The 27,307-nt window shown below is 38.6% G+C and overlaps 1 protein-coding gene across 1 annotated transcript in view; it reads left to right on the plus strand.

Moving 5' to 3' along the window:
- Positions 1 to 27,307, plus strand: part of brinp1 (bone morphogenetic protein/retinoic acid inducible neural-specific 1) — a 113,604-nt gene that overhangs the window by 7,584 nt on the left and 78,713 nt on the right. The window contains exon 2 of the mRNA XM_082542728.1: positions 19,301 to 19,568. Coding sequence (XP_082398854.1) covers positions 19,351 to 19,568 — 218 coding nt within the window. The 5' untranslated portion in view covers positions 19,301 to 19,350. The remainder of the gene's footprint in view (positions 1 to 19,300; positions 19,569 to 27,307) is intronic.

Below are 27,307 nucleotides of genomic sequence, written 5' to 3' on the forward strand. Positions count from 1 at the left end.
TATGGCAGACGAATTCAGGCAGTTCTGAATGCAGTACTAGTAAGGTGTATCTAATGATGTGGCCGGTAAGTGCAATAACAGCATTAGTGTGTTTCCCCTTAAATGTAAGTCATTAAACAACATGAGCATATTTAGTTGGATAACACAGCTTTCATTTTCCTCAACAACTCTGAGCTGTAAAAGGCGTTGGGCTACTCCAGAAGTAGCACATGAAATGACCTGACACAGCATTTTCACAAAAGTACCAAGCTATAGATTTTTTTTATATAGCTGCCCTTGCCTTGCCTGTGACAGAATTTGTGTGTGTGTTTGTGTGTTTGTCTCTTGCACATTAAGCATCTTTTTGAATTCCTGAGGCCCAAAATCAGGTATAACAGCAGGCATGTACATTAATTAGAATTCTAAACATAGAAGCTCTGTGTACACTAATGTCAATCTTACATGTCCCAATGCATACATTTGCATTCCTGGCATGAGAGCTTGGCTGCCTAAGCACCACTTCCTGTCACATTTAGCATGGAAAACATTGATTGACTACAGACTTATGCATATTTGTTATCATTTGACATTGCCTTTAAGGCATTTTCTCTGTTAGCTCTTGCAACCTCATATCTTTAACTGGCATTCTTACATTTGGTCGGCCTTATTTTTCTTTTATCACTCATGGAATTCTTATATTTAATTTACTGGATGCATTAATTTAGAATAAATAAATATCTGATTCCTATAATGACCTGTCTTTTCCGATGACTACTTATGTTTTAGAGGCAAATTTGCACCTGAAGGCTACAATATTGTTGCGGATTATTAAATATGAACCAGTTTTGCCCCAAGATGGAGAATATGATTAAAAGCTAGTAAATAAAATATGCCATGTTCAAGGCCTTTATATGTTGGTGGTATTGCTTGGCCAGAAGCCCTTCCAGAAGTTTCTCCTGGAGCTCGGCAGCCAGTTTGGATCGAATCCAGGTGGTTATTTGATGCCTGTATATAAATGAATGGGAAACAAAAAGCTATAACTTAGTGGTCACTGGGACTTAAAAACAACATATACAGAATTGCCATTAAAATCTAGTAAGGTTGAGGTTTAAAACTTTTCAACACAGCTTTTAAAACCTGTGAGACTAAATTGACTACCATCTGATGTAGTAACCGCCACATCAGATTTTCAATTTTAACGGTTGATTAGGTATTTGAGGGCAGTGGTAGTACAACAATCATCTTCATTTCCCTGACATATTTCAGGATTCTTTCTGTCTGCATGCCCTCCTAATATATTATGTCTCTACTTGGCCTCTAAATGCTGTCTGTGTTTTGGTAAATACTTCATATTTTATTTATAGTTTGACTTTTTTTTTTTTTTTTTAAAAAGGTTACTGTGTACACCCAACATGCCATGTAACCATGGCATTGAAATGCATACATTTACAGACAGCAAGTGAAACCTGCTAAATTGAATGCATGTTTTGGAATTTATAAATTGGGGACTAGCTGCAGGGCATCATTCTGTTAAACAGGTAGTGTGTGCCTAGATGCTCTTAAGTAGGGCTGTGCGATATGACCAAAATCTCATATCCCGATATAAGAATTCTATCGTCCGATAACGATATAAATCACAAAAATGTAACGAAAACCCCCCCGAAAAAAAAAAGGTTTATTTTTTAGCACCTGGCGGCTCTTTTTTACTTATCATCCATAAATAATCTGCTCTTTCACGTGATTCAGTTTATTTTGAAAAGTCTCAACAGGATCTTGAGCTTTATTGTGAAAGGTTTATATGGAACATAAACAAGCGGACACGTGATGCTCTTACCGTCGTTGTTGCTAACCACAACGCATAAAAACAGGCGCTTGTCCGTCTGTAGTGTGGTTATATTAAATATAAGAGAAAGAGAGAACTTTAAGAAATTAATATAGCCACTACAGTGACCATGTAGTGACCGTAAACTTTTTTTTTTTGCGACACCACAAAACAAACGATAGCGTAAAATGAAACGATAGACGTTTTTATATCGTCATCCGATATATATCGTTATATCGAACAGCCCTACTTTTAAGGCTGCTTGATACACTTCAGTTAACAAGCTAACAAATAACTGTTAAGGTGGCTTGAGATGCAAATAGTTGTAACAGTACCATTGGTTGGTTATGTCATGCCTCTTATCCCACCTTTGCTCTTTTTACCCCTCCTCCAAGCTACGCAGTGTTCCTACTTATCATACACAGGAATTACATAGTGAGTCAGTTTTCAAAATTAAAGACCTTGTTCAAATTAAATGCTCTGCTTTTAAAATGCTTCCAGTGACATTTAAAAGTTGTAGAAGGGACGGAATAAAGATGGACAAGAAATGCACTGGGGTTAAAAGGCAAAAAGCTGTACCTTTTTTCTTTTTCAAAAAAAAAAAATGCTTAGGTTTTTAATGACATTTTACATTTGAAATCGAATGAACTGGGATTAAACATCTTATAAAAGCAAGTTCTAAAAATGATCCCTACCGAATCCCAAATGCTGTGCCTGCTGAAGAAGAAGCAAAGAGGCAGATGTTGAGATAGAGAAAGTATCTTAAACCAACACAGTTTCTCAAGAAAAAGTCTTCCACTCAAAAACAACCTTTTGATTTGGCCGTATTTGTAAAACGCATAAATCTAACAACTTATTTTCATTCCCTAATAAAAAGTCACTGTTCATTTTCAGACACGGTGGAGTGCCTCTTTCTTAAACAATTATTGAAAAAGTATTATTTTCCAGCTCGGCTTGCTCTCAACTGGTCAGATACTGCCACTTGATCAGGAGCCATTGGTGTCACATTTAAGCTTAATGTGCGCCCTCTTAGAATAATTATCATCGGTGCTCCGAGAGTCACCATAGAAACAAGGACAACAGTTGAGACGCTTGTTACATTGGGAAAAGTGTTGATGTTAAGCTGTTTTTCAGTCTAAGCCATGATGTTTTCCAAATCCTTAAAGTAAACTTGTTTCTTATACCTAACCAAAAAAACTCTAGAAAGGTAGCCAATGGATTCAAATGATGATGAGGTTTCCTGATCATAAATCATTATGTGACGAGTGTCAATCAGACATACAACCAGCTGTGTTATTAATGCTTTTTTTGTGTGTTATTTTTTTGTTGTTTTCTTTCTAATCCCTCAATCCAAAGATTAATCTATATAAGCACCCACATTTTGCAGGAAAAACAGTTAGGTCAATTGTCAGCATGGTTTCTGGAAAGGAGGATGAAGCATCTGGGTATCTAAATGTAGAAAGGGAAGTGTTGCCAGAGAACTAGCGATAATAAACAGATGTTGAATATAATTATCTGCAAACTTTGTAGGATACGTTTATGGGACACACTGGGGAGCTGTTCAGATGTATTCTTTTATGTTTTAAGCTCTATGCTTAGTAATTTTGGTATTTCCTTCTGACCATGAAAGTCCTTAGCGCTGAGGTCAAAGGTTTATGCTCTGCGGCAGCAACTGCTCTTTTCACTGTCATATATTCCCCAGATCCATTGCACAGTTTTTCACATGGCATAAAATCGATAGCAATGAAGAGGGTCAGTGCAAGAGAAAGGGAAGCATCCTTTAAAATGCCAGAGTACTTATAGTTCACACTTTACTCTCTTTTGATGCATGTAAATGAAAGTAAATCACATCATTTATCATTAACATCATTATGCTGCCAAACAATTCAGGGTTAGTCAGCGGTATTGTTTCCTAACATACAAGTTACCAGTCAGATCTGGGGCACTTGGAAGTTCAAATGCCTGGTTCCATATCGCTAATTAACCTCCCACATCTAATTATCTTATTCAGCGATTCATGTAGGTCTTGATCACTCCTCCCTGTCCTAAGCATAAAGTGGCACAGATGAATATCAAATTAAGCTGTATATCACAGTGAAATGAGGTGGCCCTTCAGACTGACGATCAGTCTAATAAAGCTCAAACACTTATTAAGTGAGCCTGATTTTGCCTAACTAAGCTATTCGGGATAAAGCTTTGTGGCACATGTATATCATTACTACAGGAAAAATGTTTAATCTCCAGAGTCTTATTACCACCTGGTTCCTTGCCTGTTAAAATAAATATTCAAATTACTATACAATACTATTAGAAAGCAAAACACTGTCACTGCAGAAAAGGCTTTGCTTTCCACCAATTCTATTAGGATTGCTAACAAACAATGGCAACGGGTTGCAACTGGGGAATCCATCACAACTGCCTGGTGGTGGGGTGAGACCCAGCCATCTGGCCTTTTCTTTATTCTTTTACCACTGGTTCCAGCGACTGTCACTTACAATGCACATGTGTGGTGTTTAGTAAAGGGGAATGCTTGATCTGTGGTGCATTCATCATTCTCTGTAGGTTATAAGCCCGTCAGAGATTAAAGGAAAATGTGCTGTATGGCAGCTTACCTGTGTTTGGTTGAGAGTGTAGTGTGGTATATTCTCCCAGGCTGTAGACTGGTGGCATTGTGTTTTGGCTGCAGCTGTTTTAGTCCAGTACTGTGTGTCCCACTTCAAAGAAGTGATGATTGGAGGGTGAATAAAAGCTCCAAGTCAGTCAATTGGCTCTGAATTGCCTGAACTTAACTGCAATATCAGCAGTGCAAAAAAGTGGCTGGCGTGGTCAAGTTTTTCTCGGTTTAACTTGCTCAGCCCCTCACATTGACATCAGGGCCAGGTGGATAGGGAGGAAGTGGAAGGAGAGGAGGCTGTGTGCTCGATTTATCAGTAATTATGGAGTGCTATTTTCTCTGTCTCCCATCTATGTCTGCCCTGGGAAGCAGTAGCCATTCTTTAATCTTGACACCCAGTGATCATGTAACACAAGGAAGTGCCTATTAGAGGTGGAGAGAAATTGAAGGGGACCTCTCACCTGATTTTAGGGGTGTTTGGGGTGACAGAAAAGGTGAGTATAGGGATACATGAGCAAGAGGAAGGGAAAGAGGCTCTGACATGAGATGGAGGCTGAAGTAGTGTCGACAATATACAGAACTGGCTTTTAAAACTTCAGAGGATTTGTGCAGAAGTGAAGCTGTATATATATATATATATATATATATATATATATGTATATATATTTGTGTGTGTAAGAGAGAGGTTGGGAAAGGATGTGAAAAATGTGAACTATAGTAGTTAAGTAGAGCAGGTCTTTGTGCTGTCACCTCTGGGCTTGCTTTACACTGAGTCAAACACAGTCTAGACAATGTTGGAAGTAATTTAACTTTGCTTTGGGATGATTGTGTATCAGATAACATAATCAGGTGATGGCGATCCAGACAAGACTAAACGCTGTATTTTAATACCTCTTTTGATCTGAGTTCAAGTCTACACCTGGTAGACTGAACGCTTCAGTAAAACAAACACCATTTTCACATTCAGACCCAAGAAGCCAGACTGTACAGCTCATTTTTAAAAAAATGTTCCAGGATAATTGCTCTGGTATGTCGATCCATATGCAGGAAACAATAAATCAAACCATACCCAATTTGATTATTTCTGAAACACTTCAGAGGGCGATACACTTACTGCCTTCTAGAAAAAAAAATCAGAGACATTGGAAATACACATTGATTGAGTCTCTTACTATGAATAATTTGTCTCCTCAATTGAGTGCAGTGCTGCCGATGCTGTACCAATCTGGCACCTCACTCCATTAACACTCCTCTCCTAATTGTGGAGTAACATGAAATTATCAATGCCAGGATTTTTTTGGGTCAGTATTAACATTTTCTTTAGACAGAGAAGACAGATATATAATAGTAAGTGTTTAAAATAATAAAAAAAAACTCAAATCCCAGATCACCACACTGTGGGCCTATTTATTATGCTGAAATGCAATTTTAGCACACAACCACTACAAAGTCCAACAAGCAGAGCCAGACAGGGGGAGTTTTTGTGTGTGTGTGTGTGTGTGTGTGTGTGTGTGTGTGTGTGTTTATATTAAACAGTATCCTGACAAAAAGATGGTGCGTGCTGTGCATTATAAATACTTAAGTACTCTCATATGCTTTCATTAGCCTCTTTAAATATGAACATATTTTAATATAAATTCCCATCAAATCAGTGATGTATGTAATGCTACACTGATTATTTGGCAATTTATTTTCACAATTAGGCACTATTCGTTTTTCACAAAGCCCCAGAACCTAAATTAACCTCAGAACCTATGTGGCTGTAGTTTTAGAGGTGATTTCAATAATTGCAATAATTTTTCCTAAAGTAATCAAAGACAACAGAATTATTATTGATATGGGAACTTCAAATTTGTGTTACTTCATCATGCATCACATGATCCATGTAGGTGTTTGTCTATGCTTTGTCATGAACCAGTGTGTGTTTCATTGATCCCGTTTTTATTTTGTATCACTGCTCACTCAACTACAAAATTACTATACACTCTGTACAGTGTGCGTGCCACAAAAAAAGGTTGAGTCTTAGGGGGCAAAAAAAGCACTTTTTTGTACCTACTTATGATCAAAAAGCAGAAAAATGCATACCATCCCCAAACAGCTCAGTGGTGTGTTGCTGATGGAGCTGATGTAGTTAATTTTAATGATGGAGAGGCCAGTCCAGGTGAAGCTTGCCTGTGCAGTATCCTCTCTGGTGCTTTTTGTGCTCTCAGCACACCAACAAGACAACAATGTAGGGCATGGAAGAGGCGACATGGCACATTCAAGTCACACTTGCGAGCAATAAAAGTGCAATCGTTGTAGTTTTTCCTGGACTGGAATCTGACTACACTAATCTGAATGTAACTCTTGAAAACAAATCACATTTGAAAGAAAAGTGGATTGTGACCTGTCAATGTATAATTGGGATTAGGTGAGATTTCACAAAATGTGCTTTTACTTTGATGCTTCCCCCCGTTCTTTGGTTCAGATGGTTCAGCAGGGAAGTCTTTCATCACTGTAATTGAGCTTAGCAAAAGTTTAATAAAGGAGGCTACTTCATTTTTAATTCTTTCACCTCTAGGCTACTCTTTCATTCATTAGTACTCCTTCTAAGCCACACCTCTCAGCTGACATCCGTTCTTTTCCACCTCCCTCCATTATCCTATCAGTTTAAAATTCAAGAGGCAAACTCCTCTTAGTTCATCATCCAATCAAGCAAGCCTAAAATTCACTCCTTCTCTCTCTTACCCACATGGGAGCTAATCACTAATCAGTGTTCTCTTGATTAACACGTTCAACTGTGAGGTCATTCCTTCCGAGTGACTTGCTTCTCCAGTCATAAGTTATACCAGACCGTTATACCACGTACTTCACACACGCACACACGCACACACACACACACACACACACACACACACACACACACACACACACGCCCTGCAAAAGCCAAAACAAACACAAAAAGCGCTCAATCGAAAAAGAGGATTGCAAGAAAAAGAAGCTTGTTTTTAATTGCAGACCATTTTTCTGCTACTGTGGAATTCACTTAGGCATGTTGTTAAAAAAGCAAAGCATTTTTCAATAAAGCAAAATGTTTTCTCTGTAGCTGACGTCATAGATGTAGAAACATATGCAGTTATGTAAAAACATTTCTTTTTAACTGTAAAAATAAATGACTGGGTATAGGCCTGGGCCATATCATACCGTTCACGGTAATACCGGTATAATGTTAGGCAATGATAAGAAAATGAAATATTGCGATAAAATATGGTTAAAACGTGCATGCGCAGTGCCTTTGTTTACATACGCACATGGCAGAAAAAGCATGGCAGCGACGGAGAATGAGAAGGGCGAAAGCGAATCGTTGAATGAAACAGATGAACCAGAACTGGTTTGTAAAAATGGTGCAACTTCAGTGGTGTGGAACTAGTTTAGCTTTCGTCCGTCAGATACACACCAAAGCACATTTTTTGGTAGAGCATGCTAGCAGGCCGTCGTTATTACCGAACCAATTTTATGTGGTACACGGCGCTCAAAAATTTGTCAAAAAACGTTTTAGTAGGACTTTGCTAAGCTACGAAGCCGCACCACTTGATGGATTGTCGGAGCATTACAGCTATCGTAGTCAGGAGCCTCGCGGAGTGATACGTACAGTGCTTCAACATAATATTAGCGTATGTGTGTGTATAACCTCTTTTTAAGTTTTGTGGATATTATACATGGTTATGCTGAGGATATGTCAGCCAGTTTCCATTGGAAATGCCTTTTGGTTAAACTGTCAGCAAGGAATTTGCATTTGTACTGTTAAATCTTTACATAACTTTAATGCACATAAAAAAAGCTGTTTGTTTAAGTGAAAATACATTGATGGGTTTTTTTTGCACTAATAAAGTTGTGGAGTTGTATTTTGTCTTGCTTCAATTATATCGTCGGTTATATCTTTACCTCAAAATTTCAAATATATATTGTGATAAATATTTTTGGCCATATTTCCCTGCCCTAACTGGGTATAAGGTTGTTAGCAGAAAACACCATTGACTTTCCAACTAGCCTATTTTATGGTGTTATTGGAATGTTTTAGAAAAACCTACTGTATGAATGTAAAACCTACTTATCTGTGGAAAAGTAGTGCACATTTTATAATTTATTACTTGAATGAGAGCATCATCTATATTTACCAGTGCCTCGTTTGTGTCAGCTGACCTTCCTTCTCCTTTCTTCTATATATGCAAATATATTTTATGTGTCAATCCGTCTATTGTTAGATTTTGATCTTTATGAAAACAATTTTGATGCATTTATATAAAAATCTGTCATTTCAACCATCGCTAAAGAGAGGGCTGACTTTTCAATTTCTGTATCCTTGATTTAATTATTATTAGCAGAGTTAAATCCTTTATACCCTATAGGGAAAGGATTACCTATATCTAAACCAACTCATTAAATATTTAATCGTAAAGAAGCACTTCCTGTCTTTTCTTAATGTAAACATTTGAAAAAGACCTCAGGAATTTACTCCTGTTCTTCTGAGGCTCATACCGCAATTTTGGCAAAAGAGGCCTGTTAATTATTCAGCAGCAAAAGGAAATCCTGTTATTGGCAATCATGCATTGAGGTGCATATAACAACAGCTGACTTGAATAGGTGTATAAAGCCATGCATTTTACAAGGCTTGTGACAAAGTTTGCTTCTGTCTTGGAAAGGAAGGAGGCTAAAGAAGCAAAGGAGGATGGGAAAAATAAAACGCTAACCTTGTAGCGAAAGCCTCTGAGCTACGGCATAAAAAGAGGACAGCTTACGAGCGGAATATAGTGACAGTGGAAGAATTTCAAAGGCAAGAGGTCAAGAGCACTCTATTTTCAAACTTAACATGGGGAATAGGTACATGTTGGCTGCACTAACCCATATCAAGGGCACATTTTTGCAAACGATAACCTCCCAAGAAGAGCAGACGAAGTATGGTGCGGAAAGAAAATTGCTTTTCTCAGCAAAATTCCACTATCCTTTTAGTCATATCAGTCCTGAAAATGTCTGCTCGAGATGCCTTTGTGCATGGGGATCTGCTGTATACACTGCATGACTGAGTGTGTGTATGTGATAGAGCATTTCCCAAAGCACTCCTTTCTTTATTTCATTTTTGTAACCCCCCGCAAATTCCCCAAACACATCATGTGACAACAAGTATCAGCACAGGTTGAAGTAGAGCAAAACTGAAACGTTATAAATACAGAAGCTGTATATCCTTTTAACCCCATTCATACCAGTGATGTTCCCTTTCTGTTTATTGCTTCACGATATTCACATCTGCAAATGGAAATGTTCTGCAGTTATATCAAATATTTCAAGTCCGTTTCTTCACTTAAGCGCCCCTACTTCAGGACAGTGACTATAAATACTCCCTGGGTCAAATGGTAAATCCGTCCAGTTCATCTGGAGGCTAGAATCCAACAAAAGCCATATATTATGTATGTTGATAGATTAATACAGTTCACTCAGCAGTGGGTAGGCTCGTTCGAACTGTGTGGGAGAACGAGCTTGGCACCGAGCAAAAATATCTTTAGAATTTTGATAATAGTACTGACCCAAGCCATGCATAATATGGAACAGTTTAGCTTTGCAGTGCTTAATCTGCAATGAATTGAGATGGGATAACTTTTTAAAAAAAAATAAAATTTCACCATCTGCTCTACGTCTCCGCAGATTTTGCTGATTTATGGAACACAGTCTGTGCCTCCTCCTCCTTTTTCCCCCTTCCCTGACACAAATATATGGATTTGAATTAGAAACAATAGGACCGGTGACCGTCGCCTAAATGTCCCATTCCTTCTGCTGCTGAAGAGCAAGGCTGCCGGTCAGAGAGGGAACTCTTGCCAAAGTCTCGTGATTTACAATTTGTCGAATACTGAATTAGGAAGTCGACATCAAGATGGAAAGAAAATGAGGTCAATAAATTCAGAGATGGCATTGCATCAGAGTGCAGGGAGCAAATGGGGATTGCAAGAGCAAACAAAAATAACCCACTGCAGCTGGAGTAAACCTCTCTCCACATAATGCCAGTGGTCCATTCTCTTGAGAGGACAGCAGCTGTTATGCATTTCTCTCAGAAGAAGCTCCCCATAAAAAAAAGTATAAAAGAGGAATGTTGATGTGAAAAGGTGAAACAGCATTAACTCTTAGAACTATGCTGCCAAATCATTTTCTTCTCTTTCTTTTTTTTTTTGTTGCAAACTTGATATATGGACATCTGTAAGTAGAAAAAGACAGTTTTAGGAGGTTAAGGTGGGGTGGCGGGACTAAGAGTGAAACACATCATTCTGTCTGAGCTTAATCTTTTGCTAGAGCTGATAAGGACCACAGTGATAAAGTATATAGAAAACATTACTTTTCCTGCCAGAGTCCTGTAGCACACATATTGAAATGGGATGAGGAAATCATGCTCTCACCTTGATAAGATGATACTTCCTCACATATGTCTTTCTAAAATAAAATGCAGTTCTGCGATCCAATTGCAATCTCACAGTTGCCTCGCAACAACACTTCTTCGCACCCTACCCTCATAGTGTGATTTGGAAAAAAACAATGTTACAGTCACTGGCAATTATGACAAATCAGTCACAGGACGGAGAAACAACGAAGGAGGATCAGCTGTTTAATTCGGTGAGACTTTACGGTCATTCTCTTCAAATAAATGCATAAATTAAATTGTTTCAGATTTTTGAGTAAAACAAATGTGTGCATACGTGAAAAAACAGTAAAGCACGATAGCAGGTTAGGTAGATTTACATCACTCTTATCTTAGAGCAGCTTATATGAGCTGATCTCAGATAAACAGCCTTCTAAGAGATTTTTTTCCTCCCTGCTCGTCCATTGCTTTGGTCTAGACCTTTTAGGGCTAGTCACTGGAAACCATACAGTGGATAACATCACTTGACATTTACATGCATGAGCACGGAAGGTCTGCAGTGCGAACAGTGTCATTTACATCCTCCCAGCAACTCCTGTTCAGGCTCTGATTCATGTCAGGGGCTCCTCTGGGTGCATTTTGAGTATGACCAGCTCGGGGACTGAAATTAATTCTGGCATTTTTGCCTTCATTCTCATATCCCTTCAGTCGAACTTTTGAACAAGAAGTAGCATACAAATTCTGTTACGCTTGGAGGATTGCGCCCTTTTTTATTTTCCCCTTTAAAGGCTTATTGGAAGGTGAGAGACGACATATTCAAAACAACGACTGTGCCCAGCGAGGTAAATCGAAGGAAAGCAGTTAGTGGTTTCTCATCAATAAAACCACAGAGTAATTAGAGAAAGCACTTGAAAGCCAATTTGCAAGTTGACAAATGATCAATCTTCATCTGTAATGCAGCCACAGTAGCCAGCAACATCAGTGGTGGATGTGGTGACAAATGGCTCGCATGTTGTACCATCTAATTTTCTTTGGTGAACGACTGTGATTCTGGCTAAAGAGGTAGAATCCTGCTGTTTTTCCCTATCAGCTTAAAACACGTTTTCCTGGAATGAGATGAACATGGAAGTAAATCAGTAATGCTATGCTCCTTTTTGTCTAAAAGTGCTATTTAAGAGACATACTCTGTTGATAATCATGTTAGCACTCCCATTCGCAATGTTAATAGAAAGGTAAGGTATTAATATGAGTGAAGGAAAAAAAAAACCCAGAGCGAAAAAAAATGATTCAACTGTCACAATATTTTTATTTCCATTGCTCAGAATCCCCCAGGATGTAAATGAATTCCATTTTTATTTCATGCTAAATTTCTATGCCCTGTGGTTTGCCAGCTTGCTTAATTTTTTTGACACCCCAATCACACACCCCAGTGTCTAAGACCATCCGTGGTCTTCGCGCTCACACTTAAACTGAAACCTTATTAATTAGCTTGCTTTATGACAGAGACATTCCCTGTTTAGAAACATCTCATAAACTGCCCCCGCATAGCTTCTGTTCAGCTGGGCAGTCATCAAATTAACCTCGATGCACGCTCTGTGCACTACATCACATGACGGATGCTCTCCTCTGCTACTCCTCTCCCCTGTTTGCATTGATCCTTCCCCTCCCAGAATAGATGTGGACACAATAATTCAGCAGCCAGGTAAATTGGAATAACTCTGACCATTAGTGAATTAGTTTGCTCTTTAAAATCAGCCATTGATCCCCGAGCTGAGCTGATTGGTTGCTGACCAACCAGAGAATTTAATTATCAAACAGAGTGTTGCTTGCTCAGCCATGTTTTCTGAAGGTCAGGGTGCCACTGCAGTCCTTTTTAAAGAAACGGAAGGACCAAGGCGAGAGATTGGGTGAGGGGAAGAATCCAGTACAAATGAAGTTAGCCACGGCTGCTCCTCCCATTCCTCTGTTGCTTCCCAGCAATTGCAAGTGGCAGACCATTACCACGCCTTTCCAGACATGACTGTGAGCTCTGCAATAATAATTCTCCAAATTCAGACGACAGTGGTTTGGCATATAGATGCAACTCTGCTCTCTCACTCCTCATTCTGTCATTCCCCAGCATGAATCCTGCATACCCTTTGGTCCCATTGAGGTCATATTAATATGAACTATGGTAAAATAACCCAGAGGAGTATAAAAATTCATAGGCTGCCAGCCATCCATAACCTCGCGTCAAAGGTTTTGCTTCACTACGCGCATTATACCTGTATCACTGGGAATAAATTCACTCTGAGGCAGCTGTGCTGATAAGAGTTCAGAGAGAATCCCATCTGCTAATATCCATACAATTCCTCTGACTGAAAATGTAGAAAATAAATATTACATACTGGTGACAAGATGTCACATATGAACAATGGACAGTGTAAAAATACAGAATACACTATCTGTTCTAATTCCAGTGAGTCTACCTGTCTCCCTGCAGTAGGCTTCTTTCTATCCTGATCTCTTGCCTCCCTGGGATTTAGAATACAAATAAGCAGAACAAGCCTCCCCATTCTTATGAACTTTATAGAATAAAGAGAGACACTTAGGGCCCCACACTAGGGAGAGAGGAATTGATTGGCAAAGCTAGTGACGGGACCAGAATGGGGATTGAATCCCCTTGAAAGAAGCAGAATGGAGGAGGAGTTGCAGTATGAATAAGGCTGTTTAAAAAGAGGATGGAGAAAACAAGCCTCCCTTGTCCTGTCTTGTGATTTCCTGAAGCAGACATCCTCCCCTTTTTACCCTGCTATTCAAGGGTAAACGTGATCCACTCGCTGTCTCTTCCCCTCTCAGTTCTGTTAATCCACCCCAAAAATAAATACCTCAAATGATATATATATATATATATATAACAGAAAGTGAAAACAAACCCTATTTGCGCAGATGACCAAGCAAATGTGAGTATGATTTTAGATTGCCATTTGTTTTGATCTCATGCTCTACCTTTGCATAAATGCATTATCAAGGATAGTGTGTTGTTGTGCATTGCTGGTACACACATCTTTTCATCAGTTACAAGCACTCTTGACATGAGAACAAATGTAATTTGCTCCCATTCATGGATTAAAATTGATTGACTTGGCCAGCCCTGCAAATTGTGACCCTTGGTACAGGAATAGAGTTGCATGTGTATTGAGCATGTGAGGCCCAGATTCTTAACAAAGAAATACATACATATATAATCAAAGTGACATGGGACAGTTGGGGTGACCTCTGCCATTTAACGGCTTTCATATGGCTTTCTTTTTGTGAGTATGAGCATCAGCAATGCAATCTGGACTGAATCAGTGAGCTGAGTCTGTTTTACAAGGGCACAGGACCCTGAACTGGGTCTTCCCATGCAGTAGTGCAAGAAGACCCAGCTCAGGTTCTGTATTAACACCTCCTCAGGCACGTGGCTACAGGCCCTTATTCTATCAGTCCCAGTGTCCTAAACTTCTGTGCTGCATAGATATCTGGTATCCTGCATCAAGTTGCCCTAAAGTCAACTGTAATTTAAGTATCAAAGAGACTAAAATTGTCGTACCTTGGACCACATGCTAAAGACCATCTCCGGTTTGCCTGTCACATGCAGCAACATGGTGACTCTAACATCAGTGATAACGATGGCACCTTTTTTTTTTCTTTCAGTGCCTTTATTTCCACTGAGTCAGAGGTTACGCAAGATAGGGGTCAGTGAATCTACTATCTTGTAGATTGCTGACTGTCTGTTGGACAGGTCTCAGATTGTGTGGCAGGGGAAGTGCCAGCTTGACGTGGTGGTTAGTAACACAGGAGTGCCACTGGGACTGCTCAGTCCTCGGTTCTATTTCTTTGTACATCTCAGATTTCTATTATAACTCCCCAATCTGCTGAAGTTCTTTAACAATTTTAAAGTGCTGACTCAGACAGTATGATTGTCTGCTCCTAAATATAACAAGAAAGAGGAAATGATGGCTGATTTTAGGGGGAAAAGAATTGTGACCAAGCCCATGAAAAGCACAGGTGAGGAGGCTGGAATAATTCAGAGCTACTAGTGGTTGGGATTCGATTTGAACAATCAACAGGATTGAAGGAGCAACACCATGGTTGTGCAGATGCATACTATGTACTCAGTTTTTTGGTGTTTTCACGAGGATGCTGGAAATCTACTAACAATCTGTAGTTCTGTCTGCATTGTTTTTGTCTGCCATGGTACCAGCTGTAGAGATACCAGATCAATAAACCAATTCAGAAGGCTGAAACTAGTATCTATCTATCTATCTATCTATCTATCTATCTATCTATCTATCTATCTATCTATCTATCTATCTATCTATCTATCTATCTATCTATTAGGGGTGGGGGAAAAATCGATACTGTGTAGTATCGTGATATTTTGTTTGCTAATGTTACAAAAAAGTTTTTGTGGACTGGAACATGCTCTGACTTCAGAGCATGTTGATCCTTTTTCTGAGCAAGAATCCTGACATTCCTTCACTGTCCAAATGTGTTTAACTTTTTTTTATGGCAGCAATGAACATGACAGTTTACTTATTTTCATTTAAGACATGTTTTATTTTAATTAAGTTTAAAACTTTTTTATTTAATGTAAAATTATATTTTGTTTTAATTTACTTTCAAATTCTTCAGTTGCTGAAGGGGCTGCATAGTTTTCACAAATTTCATAGTTCAGAATAGCTATAATTGTACCAGATAGTAAGTTGGACTAGACTGTAATACAAACCGTTCAGTTTTCAACAATAAAACTGACTGAAATGAGAGAAAGACTGAGTGTGAGACTTTGTTATTAGATAAAATGAATATTGATAAAGTTTACCTTTATGTACAGAATCTGAATATCGCAAAATATTTTTAAAAATTGCAATAATATCGTATCGTGCGTTAAGTATTGTGATAATATCGTATCGTGGGATGTATGGTGATTCCCACCTCTACTATCTATCTACATCAAAACGTGGAGAATCGTTATGAGATGTTTGAAAAAAATCATCAGTGAGGCCATGATGTTTTATTTTCTCTTGTGGGTAATGTTTAAATACAGTCTAACATAATCCTAAAAGTAAGTTATTAGAGCCAGACCTCTGTGATGTATGACAACGTGCCATTTGTATTTTCTTGCCTTAAGGCTATCTCTGATATTTGTTCTCAAAATCCTCATATTCCCTCACAGAATTTAGTGCATGCAAATGCATCCAGTATCTCTCTGTCAATGAGGGACTGGATGGTTGACACCCCATCCAGTTGTTAAACCCTCCCTGTGGTTCTCTTCCAAATTATTTGGCTCTCCTTGTGATGACATTCATCGGTTTCCTACACTGAACAGTTCTCTTAGGACCTGGGTAATAGTGATTAACCAAGTATGTTATCTTCTCCCAAGCTAATTTAACATCACCGTCCTTAGTGGCTTATTTACTTTGATTTGCTCCTTGTGAATCAGCATTTCATGCACGTGAGCATAAGCGTGTTCATGGGAGAAATGTGGCAAATGCTCTCTGTAGCTTTCATATATAAACTGAAAGACTTTTAAACCTTCAAAAAAGAGTGTATCTGATTCCTAATCCCATCACATTTCCAGCTGTGCAGCTGGTTCACTGCACCACATGCCTCAGCCCCTCAAATACCACAAGTCCATCACCTTGCCCCATGTGGACATTGCTTTTCACCAATGAGCACTGATTCATGAAGGTGCGGCCCTCACATTTTAAAGGCTTCACACAGTCAATGCGTAAACTATTATTTTAACACAGTACTACTAATAAAAAGCATCGTAAAAAATTTAATATAAATTGACCGACTATACATAGTTACTCAGCATTTAGTATAACCACTTACTCGTGCTCGGTCAAGACTCAGTTTTATCAGGTACATTTTGGTACAGAGTGTGAAAATGTTCAGATGGGAAACTCACAAAGCCAGCAGGAAAAAAATCTGTCGTGAGATCATTTTTTTTGGCAGTACAAGAGAGACAGCCATCTACGTATGAATAAACCTGACTGAGGATTTACTCTGTCAGGTGGCCATATGAATGTAAATGCGCTCACTAAGAGGTTTCAGACTAATGCTCCAGGTGGTGGAAATGACAGAGTACTGGGTCAGCTGTAGACATGGTTTTTATGGTAGTGCAACTGCTAAGAGCACAAAGTAACTAAATCAAGTGTTGCAGTAAGTCAGTAAGTAATAGTGAGAAAGACGACCAGTTAGTCATTAATATAATAAATAGGCACATAAGGACGTGTAAGGTGAATTCTGTACATGAAGAAGATGTATATTTTTACTGTACAGTGATCCTGTGATTCTTCATAAATCCTCAACAAATTATGCTTGCTGTGTTTGGTGTATGTAACATATACATACACATGTATGAAATGTTATATGTATATACAGTATACAGAAAATACACATGCTATACAGTATGGAATATTCCTATTAACTACATAATAGTAATATTACTTTCTACCAATTTTCAATTTAGTCGCATTTTGATTCATTCATGACCAGAATATATAATTAATTCTAATTAATTAATTAGTAATAAATTAAAACTTTAAAACGTCCATGAGCGTTATGCACAGAGCCGTCACAGCAGGTCAGCCTTTATCTGAAAACCACTATACCAGCTACTTTATAGGAGAAATATCCACTGATTTTATGTATATGAATAACTCAAAAGCAAACACATTTGTGAAGGAAGCAATGCACTCTCCAACCATAGTAATGTACACAAAGAGCTACGCACAAACTTTCATGAAAATGCATCATGCAAACAGCATTTGTCTCTACATTAGCAATTAAAAATGGAGAAACTTTGATTTGTCATTTCCATTATTTATTGGCCTGTTGTACTGGATGTGCATGTAGTTCTCAGATAACAATATAACTCATAACTCATTAAAGAATTGTTATTAATTATAAAGTAGACTGCTGTATGCAGACAGCACTCCTATAAACCGTTTAAAAAATTTAATTTATATATTAAAAAAAAAATCTCACATTTTCTTTTGACATGGCATTACAAAAATGCTCACTGCTCATTTTAGCACAATCACAAAAGTATTAATCCCTGGTCAGTATTTCCTCTCTCTGTCTCATTATATTGTTTCATTCTGACAGCCAAGCTCAAATTAGTCTAACGTAATTAACATAAAACTTGACTGCTATTAAAGCGGGAATAAAGTGTTATTGGAGGAAAGTTGAAATTTCATTACAATCAGCTTATACTTCAAATATGGCAGTGTGATTATTGCTAGTTATATAAGTTGATATTCAAATGATCTCTGATTCTTCCAAGTATTTTTGCAAGGAGATGAAACATTGTTTAAATAATAAAAAATATAGAATTAATTTAACTGACGTGCTAATTTGAGCCATGACATGACAGAAGAAAAAGAAATATAATAATAATAATTAAAAAAAAGAAAAAACCTTCCCCATCCGTATACTATGATTAGTTTAACTTTGGCAATCAAGCAGTTCATCATGTATTTAACTGGAAAAGATTAGGCCCATTAAATTTTCCCTGCTCTTTTATGATGTGTTATTGTGTAATAAACCATGAAGGGAGGGGAAATTTTTGCATAGAGTAGCACTTAATAGCACACTGTTGCTCCACGGCCAGGGGCCAGAGTTCTTAAATGCAATTACTGATGAAAATCTTTTTTTTTCTTATCGGAAACTGCAAGGCATAATTTCAGTGTCAAATAGATATTTTCATTCAAAAGCACAAGGAGTACAAAGAGAAAATGAATAATTTTTAATGTCCAAAATTTTTTTTCCACTTTTAATTTAACAGTATTTAAGTATTAAACTGGGTTAGTAATGCTATAGCATGCACATGTTATGTATATGCTTCCCAATGAGAGGCAGGTTTCTGGCTGGTGCTTTTAGATGAACTTTTCCTATTGATTCTTTTGCTTTTATTGTGTATTGTTTGTGACATATTTACAGAACAACATTATATGTAATAATAAGATTTGTGTGATGACAAAAGCAGTGGTCTAACTGAAAGTTTCTTCTGGTAATAACTGCCACCAGTGGTCAAAGGGAGATGTTGATCTTGCATGTTAGTGGATGAGTGTCTTGCATGTTAGTGGATGAGTGTCATAACAAGTCAAGTTGCCTCTAACCCTGTCAGAAATTATAATGATAGCTATTACATAACTGGAGAAAGTGTTAATAAAAAACAAAAACAAAAAACAGTCTATGTATGAAGAGGCAGAATGTGCATGTTTTCCTAAGAACAAAGAAAAAAAAATCCAGACATGGAGGGGGCGCAAAGCTAAGAAAGAGCAGAAAATAAATATACACCATGTCACAGTGAAGTGACAATGACAAGGGCACTGTCTTATTTGTTCGGTACAAGACAATTAACCTAACTCTATGACATCTTCTTGTACCGCTAAAATAGACTTTGTCATGTAACAACTCTCTTTCTCTGCATCTCCTTCCCCCCCTTCCCTCTGCTCTTCTCTCCCATCAGGTCTCCACATAATGGAGCGAGAATGAACAGAGAGCGGCTTAAAAAAAAGCATGAACTGGAGGTTTATTGAGGTCATCTGCTTCCTGTTTATATGGGACCATATAACAGTTCAGTCTTCCCGCCAGGATCCGTTGGCCACTGAACAACATGTCACCAAGCAATATGACTGGCTCATCTCTGACCGCGGACCTTTCCACCACTCTCGGAGTTATCTGTCCTTTGTGGAAAGATTCCGCCAAGGATTTACGACTAGATATAAAATTTATAGGTGAGTTCACTTTCAGCCTGTGTACTGATGCCACTCATGCTTTTTAGGGGAATGTCTTTTTACGGCTTTGCTATTTTCAGATTTTGAGATTTTAGTTGCAAAAAGCTGAACTCTGTACATCTTTAACCCATTAAGTGTACTTTTTTATATTTAGATGCAGCCAGTCTCACCCCCGTGAAATTGTTTTATTATATTAATGAAGTGCGGATAAGACTCCTTGCTTTAGCTTGCTACTGTAGACCAATACACTGTAGACAACAGAGTAGGTTTTTAATGTTGAAGCAGTATTCTTAAAATGACTTTCGTGCTAAGACACCAAAAAAGTCAAGAGAATGGAGTCAGTCAGCTATCAGTTTCTGGTGAATTTTTATTTTAATTTTCAATGTAATTTATTTTAATTTTATTTACATACCACTGAATCACAGCAACAGTTGTCTCAAGGGGCTTTTTATTGTAAAGCAAAGACCCTACAATAACATAGGCAAAACTTGGCATTTACATCCAGTCTGTTTGTCCTGTCATCCTCCTTTCACCGCAAACCGAATGCAGTATATGATTGGCCGTCCCTGAGCAAGATCCTAGCAGAAGCTTCTTCCTGTTAAAAGGGAGTTTTTCCTTCCCATCATCACCAAGTTTTTACTGACAGGGGGTCATCTGAATGTTGGTTTTTTTCTATAATATATTTAGGTCTTTGCGTTAAGAAATAAAGGGTCATGAGGTTACTGTTGAATTGAATTGAATTGAATCACATGGTGATTAATTGTGATAAATCATTAGAAATTGTAAATTTGTTGTCATCTACATATATAGGAATACCAACTGGGTTGGAATTGATATTTTAAAATTAGTCCATCAACATACTGCACAACTATTCCTAAAATTAGTTTATTTATCATTAAGTCAATTTTTGGGGTCTGTGGGATAAAAAGAAAAAATGCAGCCACATATACAAAATTATATAAAAATAAAAATAATAATAAAAGAAGAAAAAAAGATACAAATTAAAGCTAATATATTTCAATATTACTTCACCTGTAGTGATTCAGTTACATACAGTGGGGCAAAAAAGTATTTAGTCAGCCACCGATTGTGCAAGTTCCCCCACCTAAAATGATGACAGAGGTCAGTAATTTGCACCAGAGGTACACTTCAACTGTGAGAGACAGAATGTGAAAAAAAAATCCATGAATCCACATGGTAGGATTTGTAAAGAATTTATTCGTAAATCAGGGTGGAAAATAAGTATTTGGTCAATAACAAAAATACAACTCAATACTTTGTAACATAACCTTTGTTGGCAATAACAGAGGTCAAACGTTTACTATAGGTCTTTACCAGGTTTGCACACACACAGTAGCTGGTATTTTGGCCCATTCCTCCATGCAGATCTTCTCGAGAGCAATGATGTTTTGGGGCTGTCGCCGAGCAACACGGACTTTCAACTCCCGCCACAGATTTTCTATGGGGTTGAGGTCTGGAGACTGGCTAGGCCACTCCAGGACTTTCAAATGCTTCTTACGGAGCCACTCCTTTGTTGCCCGGGCGGTGTGTTTTGGATCATTGTCATGTTGGAAGACCCAGCCTCGTTTCATCTTCAAAGTTCTCACTGATGGAAGGAGGTTTTGGCTCAAAATCTCACGATACATGGCCCCATTCATTCTGTCCTTAACACGGATCAGTCGTCCTGTCCCCTTGGCAGAAAAACAGCCCCATAGCATGATGTTTCCACCCCCATGCTTCACAGTAGGTATGGTGTTCTTGGGATGCAACTCAGTATTCTTCTTCCTCCAAACACGACGAGTTGAGTTTATACCAAAAAGTTCTACTTTGGTTTCATCTGACCACATGACATTCTCCCAATCCTCTGCTGTATCATCCATGTGCTCTCTGGCAAACTTCAGACGGGCCTGGACATGCACTGGCTTCAGCAGCGGAACACGTCTGGCACTGCGGGATTTGATTCCCTGCCGTTGTAGTGTGTTACTGATGGTGACCTTTGTTACTTTGGTCCCAGCTCTCTGCAGGTCATTCACCAGGTCCCCCCGTGTGGTTCTGGGATCTTTGCTCACCGTTCTCATGATCATTTTGACCCCACGGGATGAGATCTTGCGTGGAGCCCCAGATCGAGGGAGATTATCAGTGGTCTTGTATGTCTTCCATTTTCTGATGATTGCTCCCACAGTTGATTTTTTCACACCAAGCTGCTTGCCTATTGTAGATTCACTCTTCCCAGTCTGGTGCAGGTCTACAATACTTTTCCTGGTGTCCTTCGAAAGCTCTTTGGTCTTGGCCATGGCGGAGTTTGGAGTCTGACTGTTTGAGGCTGTGGACAGGTGTCTTTTATACAGATGATGAGTTCAAACTGGTGCCATTCATACAGGTAACGAGTGGGGGACAGAAAAGCCTCTTACAGAAGACGTTACAGGTCTGTGAGAGCCAGAGATTTTCCTTGTTTGAGGTGACCAAATACTTATTTTCCACCCTAATTTACGAATAAATTCTTTACAAATCCTACCATGTGAATTCATGGATTTTTTTTTCACATTCTGTCTCTCACAGTTGAAGTGTACCTCTGGTGCAAATTACTGACCTCTGTCATCATTTTAAGTGGGGGAACTTGCACAATCGGTGGCTGACTAAATACTTTTTTGCCCCACTGTACCTAGAACCTTCAAGGACGTTATTTTGACCCCACAGAAATTAATTTAAAACAGCAATTGTGGCATGCCAAACTGCTTAGCAACATATATTGCTTACTCATAAACTTACAAGACTGTGCGAAGTGTATATCTAGAGAAAAGAAGAATAATTACTGCAGGGCAAAACAGGTCACCGATGGGATGTTGAGCTGGGTCAGAGTGGGGGTGCGCGTGACGGTACACATGGAGAACCTGGCAAGTTACCGGCTGTGCAGAGCAGCAGGGGAACTGTAGCTGAACTGAGCAGAGAGTCCAGAGTGTGGAGTACTAATCCTAGGAAATAAAGAGTGAAATCCAGAGCAGAGCAGCCGAATCGGATGGGTTTCAGCCTGATGAGCCTGGCTGAGGAGGGGTGTGGATTGAGCAGTGTGGACAGTGGATGACAGAGATGCAGGTCAGGTAAAGTAGAGGCAGATGTGAATGGTGTGATAAACTTTGACTGCTGTACTTTTACAGTAACTCTGTGATTATTTTTTAAATGTAGGCAATGGCTGGTTCAGTCTGTTTCACAGTGAGCACTTTTTTTTTAATTTTAATGTAACTAATACCACCTGTGTCGCAAAAATAATCTTTTAGGTTTTCCATACTGTTCTCCTGCAATAGTGAAATTATTGTGTGATGTTGCGAGCCATTTTTATTAGTAAATTGAAATACAAGTTTTTAACTTTATGATAATCGAAATAATTTATAAAACTGGTAAAATAAAAACCTCCAATGATTTTTTAATCCCCTGATAAATTTGTAAGCATGCTCATTTACAAAAAGTGAACAGTTTCTATTTTTTATTGTAGTTTCATTTCAATTGAGACAGACAGAACATCAACCAAAAACCCAGACAAAACGCTCCATAAACATTATGAATAGATTGGCATGTCATTGAGTGAAGTAAGTATTTGATCCCCTTCAAACCAGACAGATTTCTGGCTCCAACAGATTGGCCATGTGCCCGTGTGATAAACAGATCACAAAGAATCAGTCAAATACAGATACTCATCATCTTGATTCATAACTCATTATGTCCATAAAAGAAAACCTGTCAACAGATTCAGTTTCTTACATTACAACCTCTCCACCACCAAAGACCAGTCAAAGGATGTCGGAGACAAGACCGTAGACCTGCACATGGCTGTAATGTGCTCAAAGACAGCAAAAAGCTTGTTGAGAATTAGAAATAAAATGACCGTCAATCACCTTCATTCTGGAGCTCCATTCAAGGTCTTGCTTCATGGGGTGAGGATGATCATGAGAATGTGAGAAAGGTGTTGGATTATCCCAGAACTACATAACACATAACACCATAATTAGTTGAAATCTTGCAAAGTCCACAAGGTCCCTCTGCTCAAGAAGGCACATGTACAGGCCTGTCTTATGCTTGCCAGTGAACATCTAAATGATTCAGAAAAGGGCTGGGATAAAATGGTGCAGTCAGATGAAACCAAAACTGAGCTCTTTTGCTTGAACTTGAACCGCCATGTTGGGAGGAAGAGACATGCTTAATTTGACCCAAAGAATACTATCCTTCACAGTCAAGCACAAATGTGGAAACCTTATGATGTTTTTCTTATAAGGGTATAGGACAACTTTATTGCATTGAGAGGCCAATGGATGGGGCCATCTACCATAAAATCCTGGATGACAAACCTATTTCTCTCAGCCAGAACACAAAAGGAGGGTGTGAAAGCTTGAAGTTGACAAGGGGCAGCCAAAAAGCTAAAGGGAGAGTTTTGAGAGTATCAAAAAGAGGAATGGGCCAAAATCCCTCCTGAGATATGTGCAAACCTGGTGACAAACTATAAGAAATGGCTTACTGCTTTGCGGCAAGCAAAGCAGTAAGCCATGCTGGCAAAGCAAGGGTTTCTCCAAAAAGTACTAAGCTATGTTTTCTTAAAGACCAAATACTTATTTCACTAAATAACGTGCAAATTAATTTATAATTTTTATGTAATGTGCTTTTTCTGGATTTGTGGTTAATATTTTGCCTCTCACTAGTAAAGTGAAACTGCCATAAAAATTGGAGACTGTTCATGTCTTTGTAAGTGGGCAAACTAACAAATTCGGTAGGGGAATAATGAATCATTTTCCCCGTTATATTTAGTCGAATCTTATTCATAATTAGAGAAATATCAGCTCAATTTCTTCAACTTCTTGTTTAACTGCAAAAATATTTAACTGCAAGAGGACATAGGTGCTTGGCAAGCTTGCTTTAAATAGGAATATAACAACTAGTTGGCAGCCAGGTCAAGTCCCCTATTGCAAAGACTTATGTCACAGATGAGCTGGACTCATCGATTGTCTGATAGATCTGTCTGTGTTTATGAATTAGATGGTCATTATTTGCTGCATTTACCCTCAGTTAGACCGCAGCCGTTTGGAGACAAGATGCCTCAGACAAAGGTGACTTAGGCAATCACCTTGCGATCAAAAGCGATCACCCAGAAATTAAGGGTGTTGCATACTTAACCTCGTGGCGAGGGTACAGCGTGGACTAGTTGCCAATCTGTCCCAGGACCTCAGCAATTCCAGCAATTCTGTAAACAACCACTAATTTTTCAAACTCTCACGAATGTTAATATTCTATTTTTATTCTAGTTTGACTGAGCAATTAGGCCCACAAAAATGTGTTATTCACTCGATTAAATTAAACTCATTGCACTGCAGTTCACTTTGATTCAGCCCAGTTCAAATCAGTTCAGTTCAATTAAATATTAATTTTGCACCACTTACTTATTTATGCCCAAATCATAGAGTTTGACATTCATTAGTTGCAACATAATCCATAACATGCAACATACATTCTGTTGCTTTACATCGCCAGCCTCCTCAGTGCTCACACAAAGAAGCAAAAGTACAAAAATCAGATGGCTTAAATCTATCTTTCTCAGAATGATGTGCTTTGATTTCCTATCATCCCCCTACAGTCTGCTAAGTCGGAATTATAGAAAGACTGCAAACAGAGTAAGAGAATCATTTGCCTCATTCTTTGGCAGTTCTTTCACAGACTTGCTTGTCTTGCTTTCCTTCGTCTCACTTGGTAACTTGCCACAGCCCTTGGTCCCCACTGACTTTCACTCCTTGATATTGTCACATGAACGGTAAACAATGCATTTGCATAATGCGTAACTTGACAGAGCAGGATGTTGCACAGAGACATGAATCTCAGAGGCAAAACTTCAGAAGCTGCTTTCCGCAGACACTGTACAGCCGTCGAGTCCTGTCTGTGATGCTGCAGTGATTTATTAAAACAGAGTGTGTGTATGTACGTCAGGTGCTTCTGGGACAATTGGTGGGCCCAGGTGGTTCCTGTTGTTTTTCACACTTAACAAACCATTAGTGGCATCAAATTCAGCCATGAGTTCTAGATATCCCCTTCATCATGACAAGTCAATTAAACCTAAAGTATGAAAAAATTATGTGTTTCTCATTAAAACAATCAACTATCCATACCTATACGAGGCATCTGTAAACAATTCAAACTTTGATAGATCTTTTTTATTTCCGTCTGACATTTAAATGATCTTGTGATGCCTATTAGTGTACAAAAATGAGAAATACTTCTAGGCACAGCATATACATTTTGCAAAAAAAAACAACCCCAAAGTATCTAAGAGGAATGCATGAAATTGTTGCCAAAGGTCAAGAGCTTTAAATCATTCCAACCTCGACCTTCAGATAATTTCAGTGATTAGCGCATCTTCAACCAGGAAGGTGGAGTGACATCGACTGATGTAGTGTTTGTTTGGAATGAAATCATACATAGCCTTGGTCCTGCTTGGCACATGATTGCCCAGGCGTGCTCTGCTCTAACAACCAATGAGGACTGAATCGCTTTGTAAATTTCCCCGGGGACTTTCTCTGCCTCAACAATTTAGTGGTGGAAAGTGGTTGAATCAGATTTGCAGAGAGACAAAGCATCCATTCCTTTCGGGTTCACTTATCAAGAGAGATTACCCCGGAGGCACGCGGTGTGGACAATGCCAACCTGATCAGCAACAAACAAATCTCCCCCATCTTTAATAACATGGGCAGTGTGCCTAATTTGAAGGATAAACACGGAATTAGAAGGTTCCAGCCCTGCGTCTAGTGCTCTGAAAAGGTCATTGCCGCTTCAAGGGGAGAGACACACACACCGGAAGGCACCAATTATCTGCTCCCTCTAGACTTATGTGTCTTAAAGAAATTATTGGAGTGTTCTTTGTATGAGTAATTGTCGCCACCCTCTCCCTGCTGATTGCAGTCTTTAAACAGAATCTTACTCTTTGTCATATATATTTCCTTTATTGTATTTTGGTCAAAAAAGCCACTTTAACTGCTGGCTGCATACAGTTTTTTATATCAGAGCTCAGCTGAATAAGGTGTTAGTGGTGAAATTCGATGGCCTGTTTTGCTCACACTAGCATCACTCGTGCTCCTGCTTGTACTCTATTATAGGGTCGAATGTGTTTCAGATGATGCGTGTTCTCTGTCTGGTCTTTGTTCGCAGAGCTCAATCTCAGGTTCTTGCGTGTTTGGGAAAAAAAATCCAATATAAATGCAAATCTGGTAGCCATTAATGCATTTTAAAGGCCTCAAATCAGCATTGCACTGTAATCAAAGAAGCAGGATGAGGGTTGTTATTTAGAATAAAAAATATTTATTAAAATGCATGGCTTTCATAGATTGTACTCTGAAAAGCTGTGCAGGATGAATAGAGAGGTCTGATAGAGCTTCTCTTGTCACTAAGTCAGAGCTCAGCAACCCTCAAAATGTATCCAAGGATCCGATCAAAATCCTGCAATGACCTGCGAAAATATTATGCTAAATTAAATTAAAATCTCATAACAAAAGAAGTTCAATCTTTGGACTTTGATTCAAAAATGTTGAACACAAGTATTATAACTTATTTCACAAAGGAAATTTAGATTTTCTTTGTTGCACTCCTCTGTTGTACTCTGTCTCTATACTGACTTAGTAAAGCCTTTTGAAAAAAACACTATAAAACCCACTTTCACTGTACTTTCGTCCCTTCCAGCCCTGCATCTGTCTCATCATCATCGGTCAAAG

The sequence above is a fragment of the Aulonocara stuartgranti genome, assembly GCF_965226115.1.
Source record: "Aulonocara stuartgranti genome assembly, chromosome: 7".
Classification (NCBI taxonomy): domain Eukaryota; kingdom Metazoa; phylum Chordata; class Actinopteri; order Cichliformes; family Cichlidae; genus Aulonocara; species Aulonocara stuartgranti.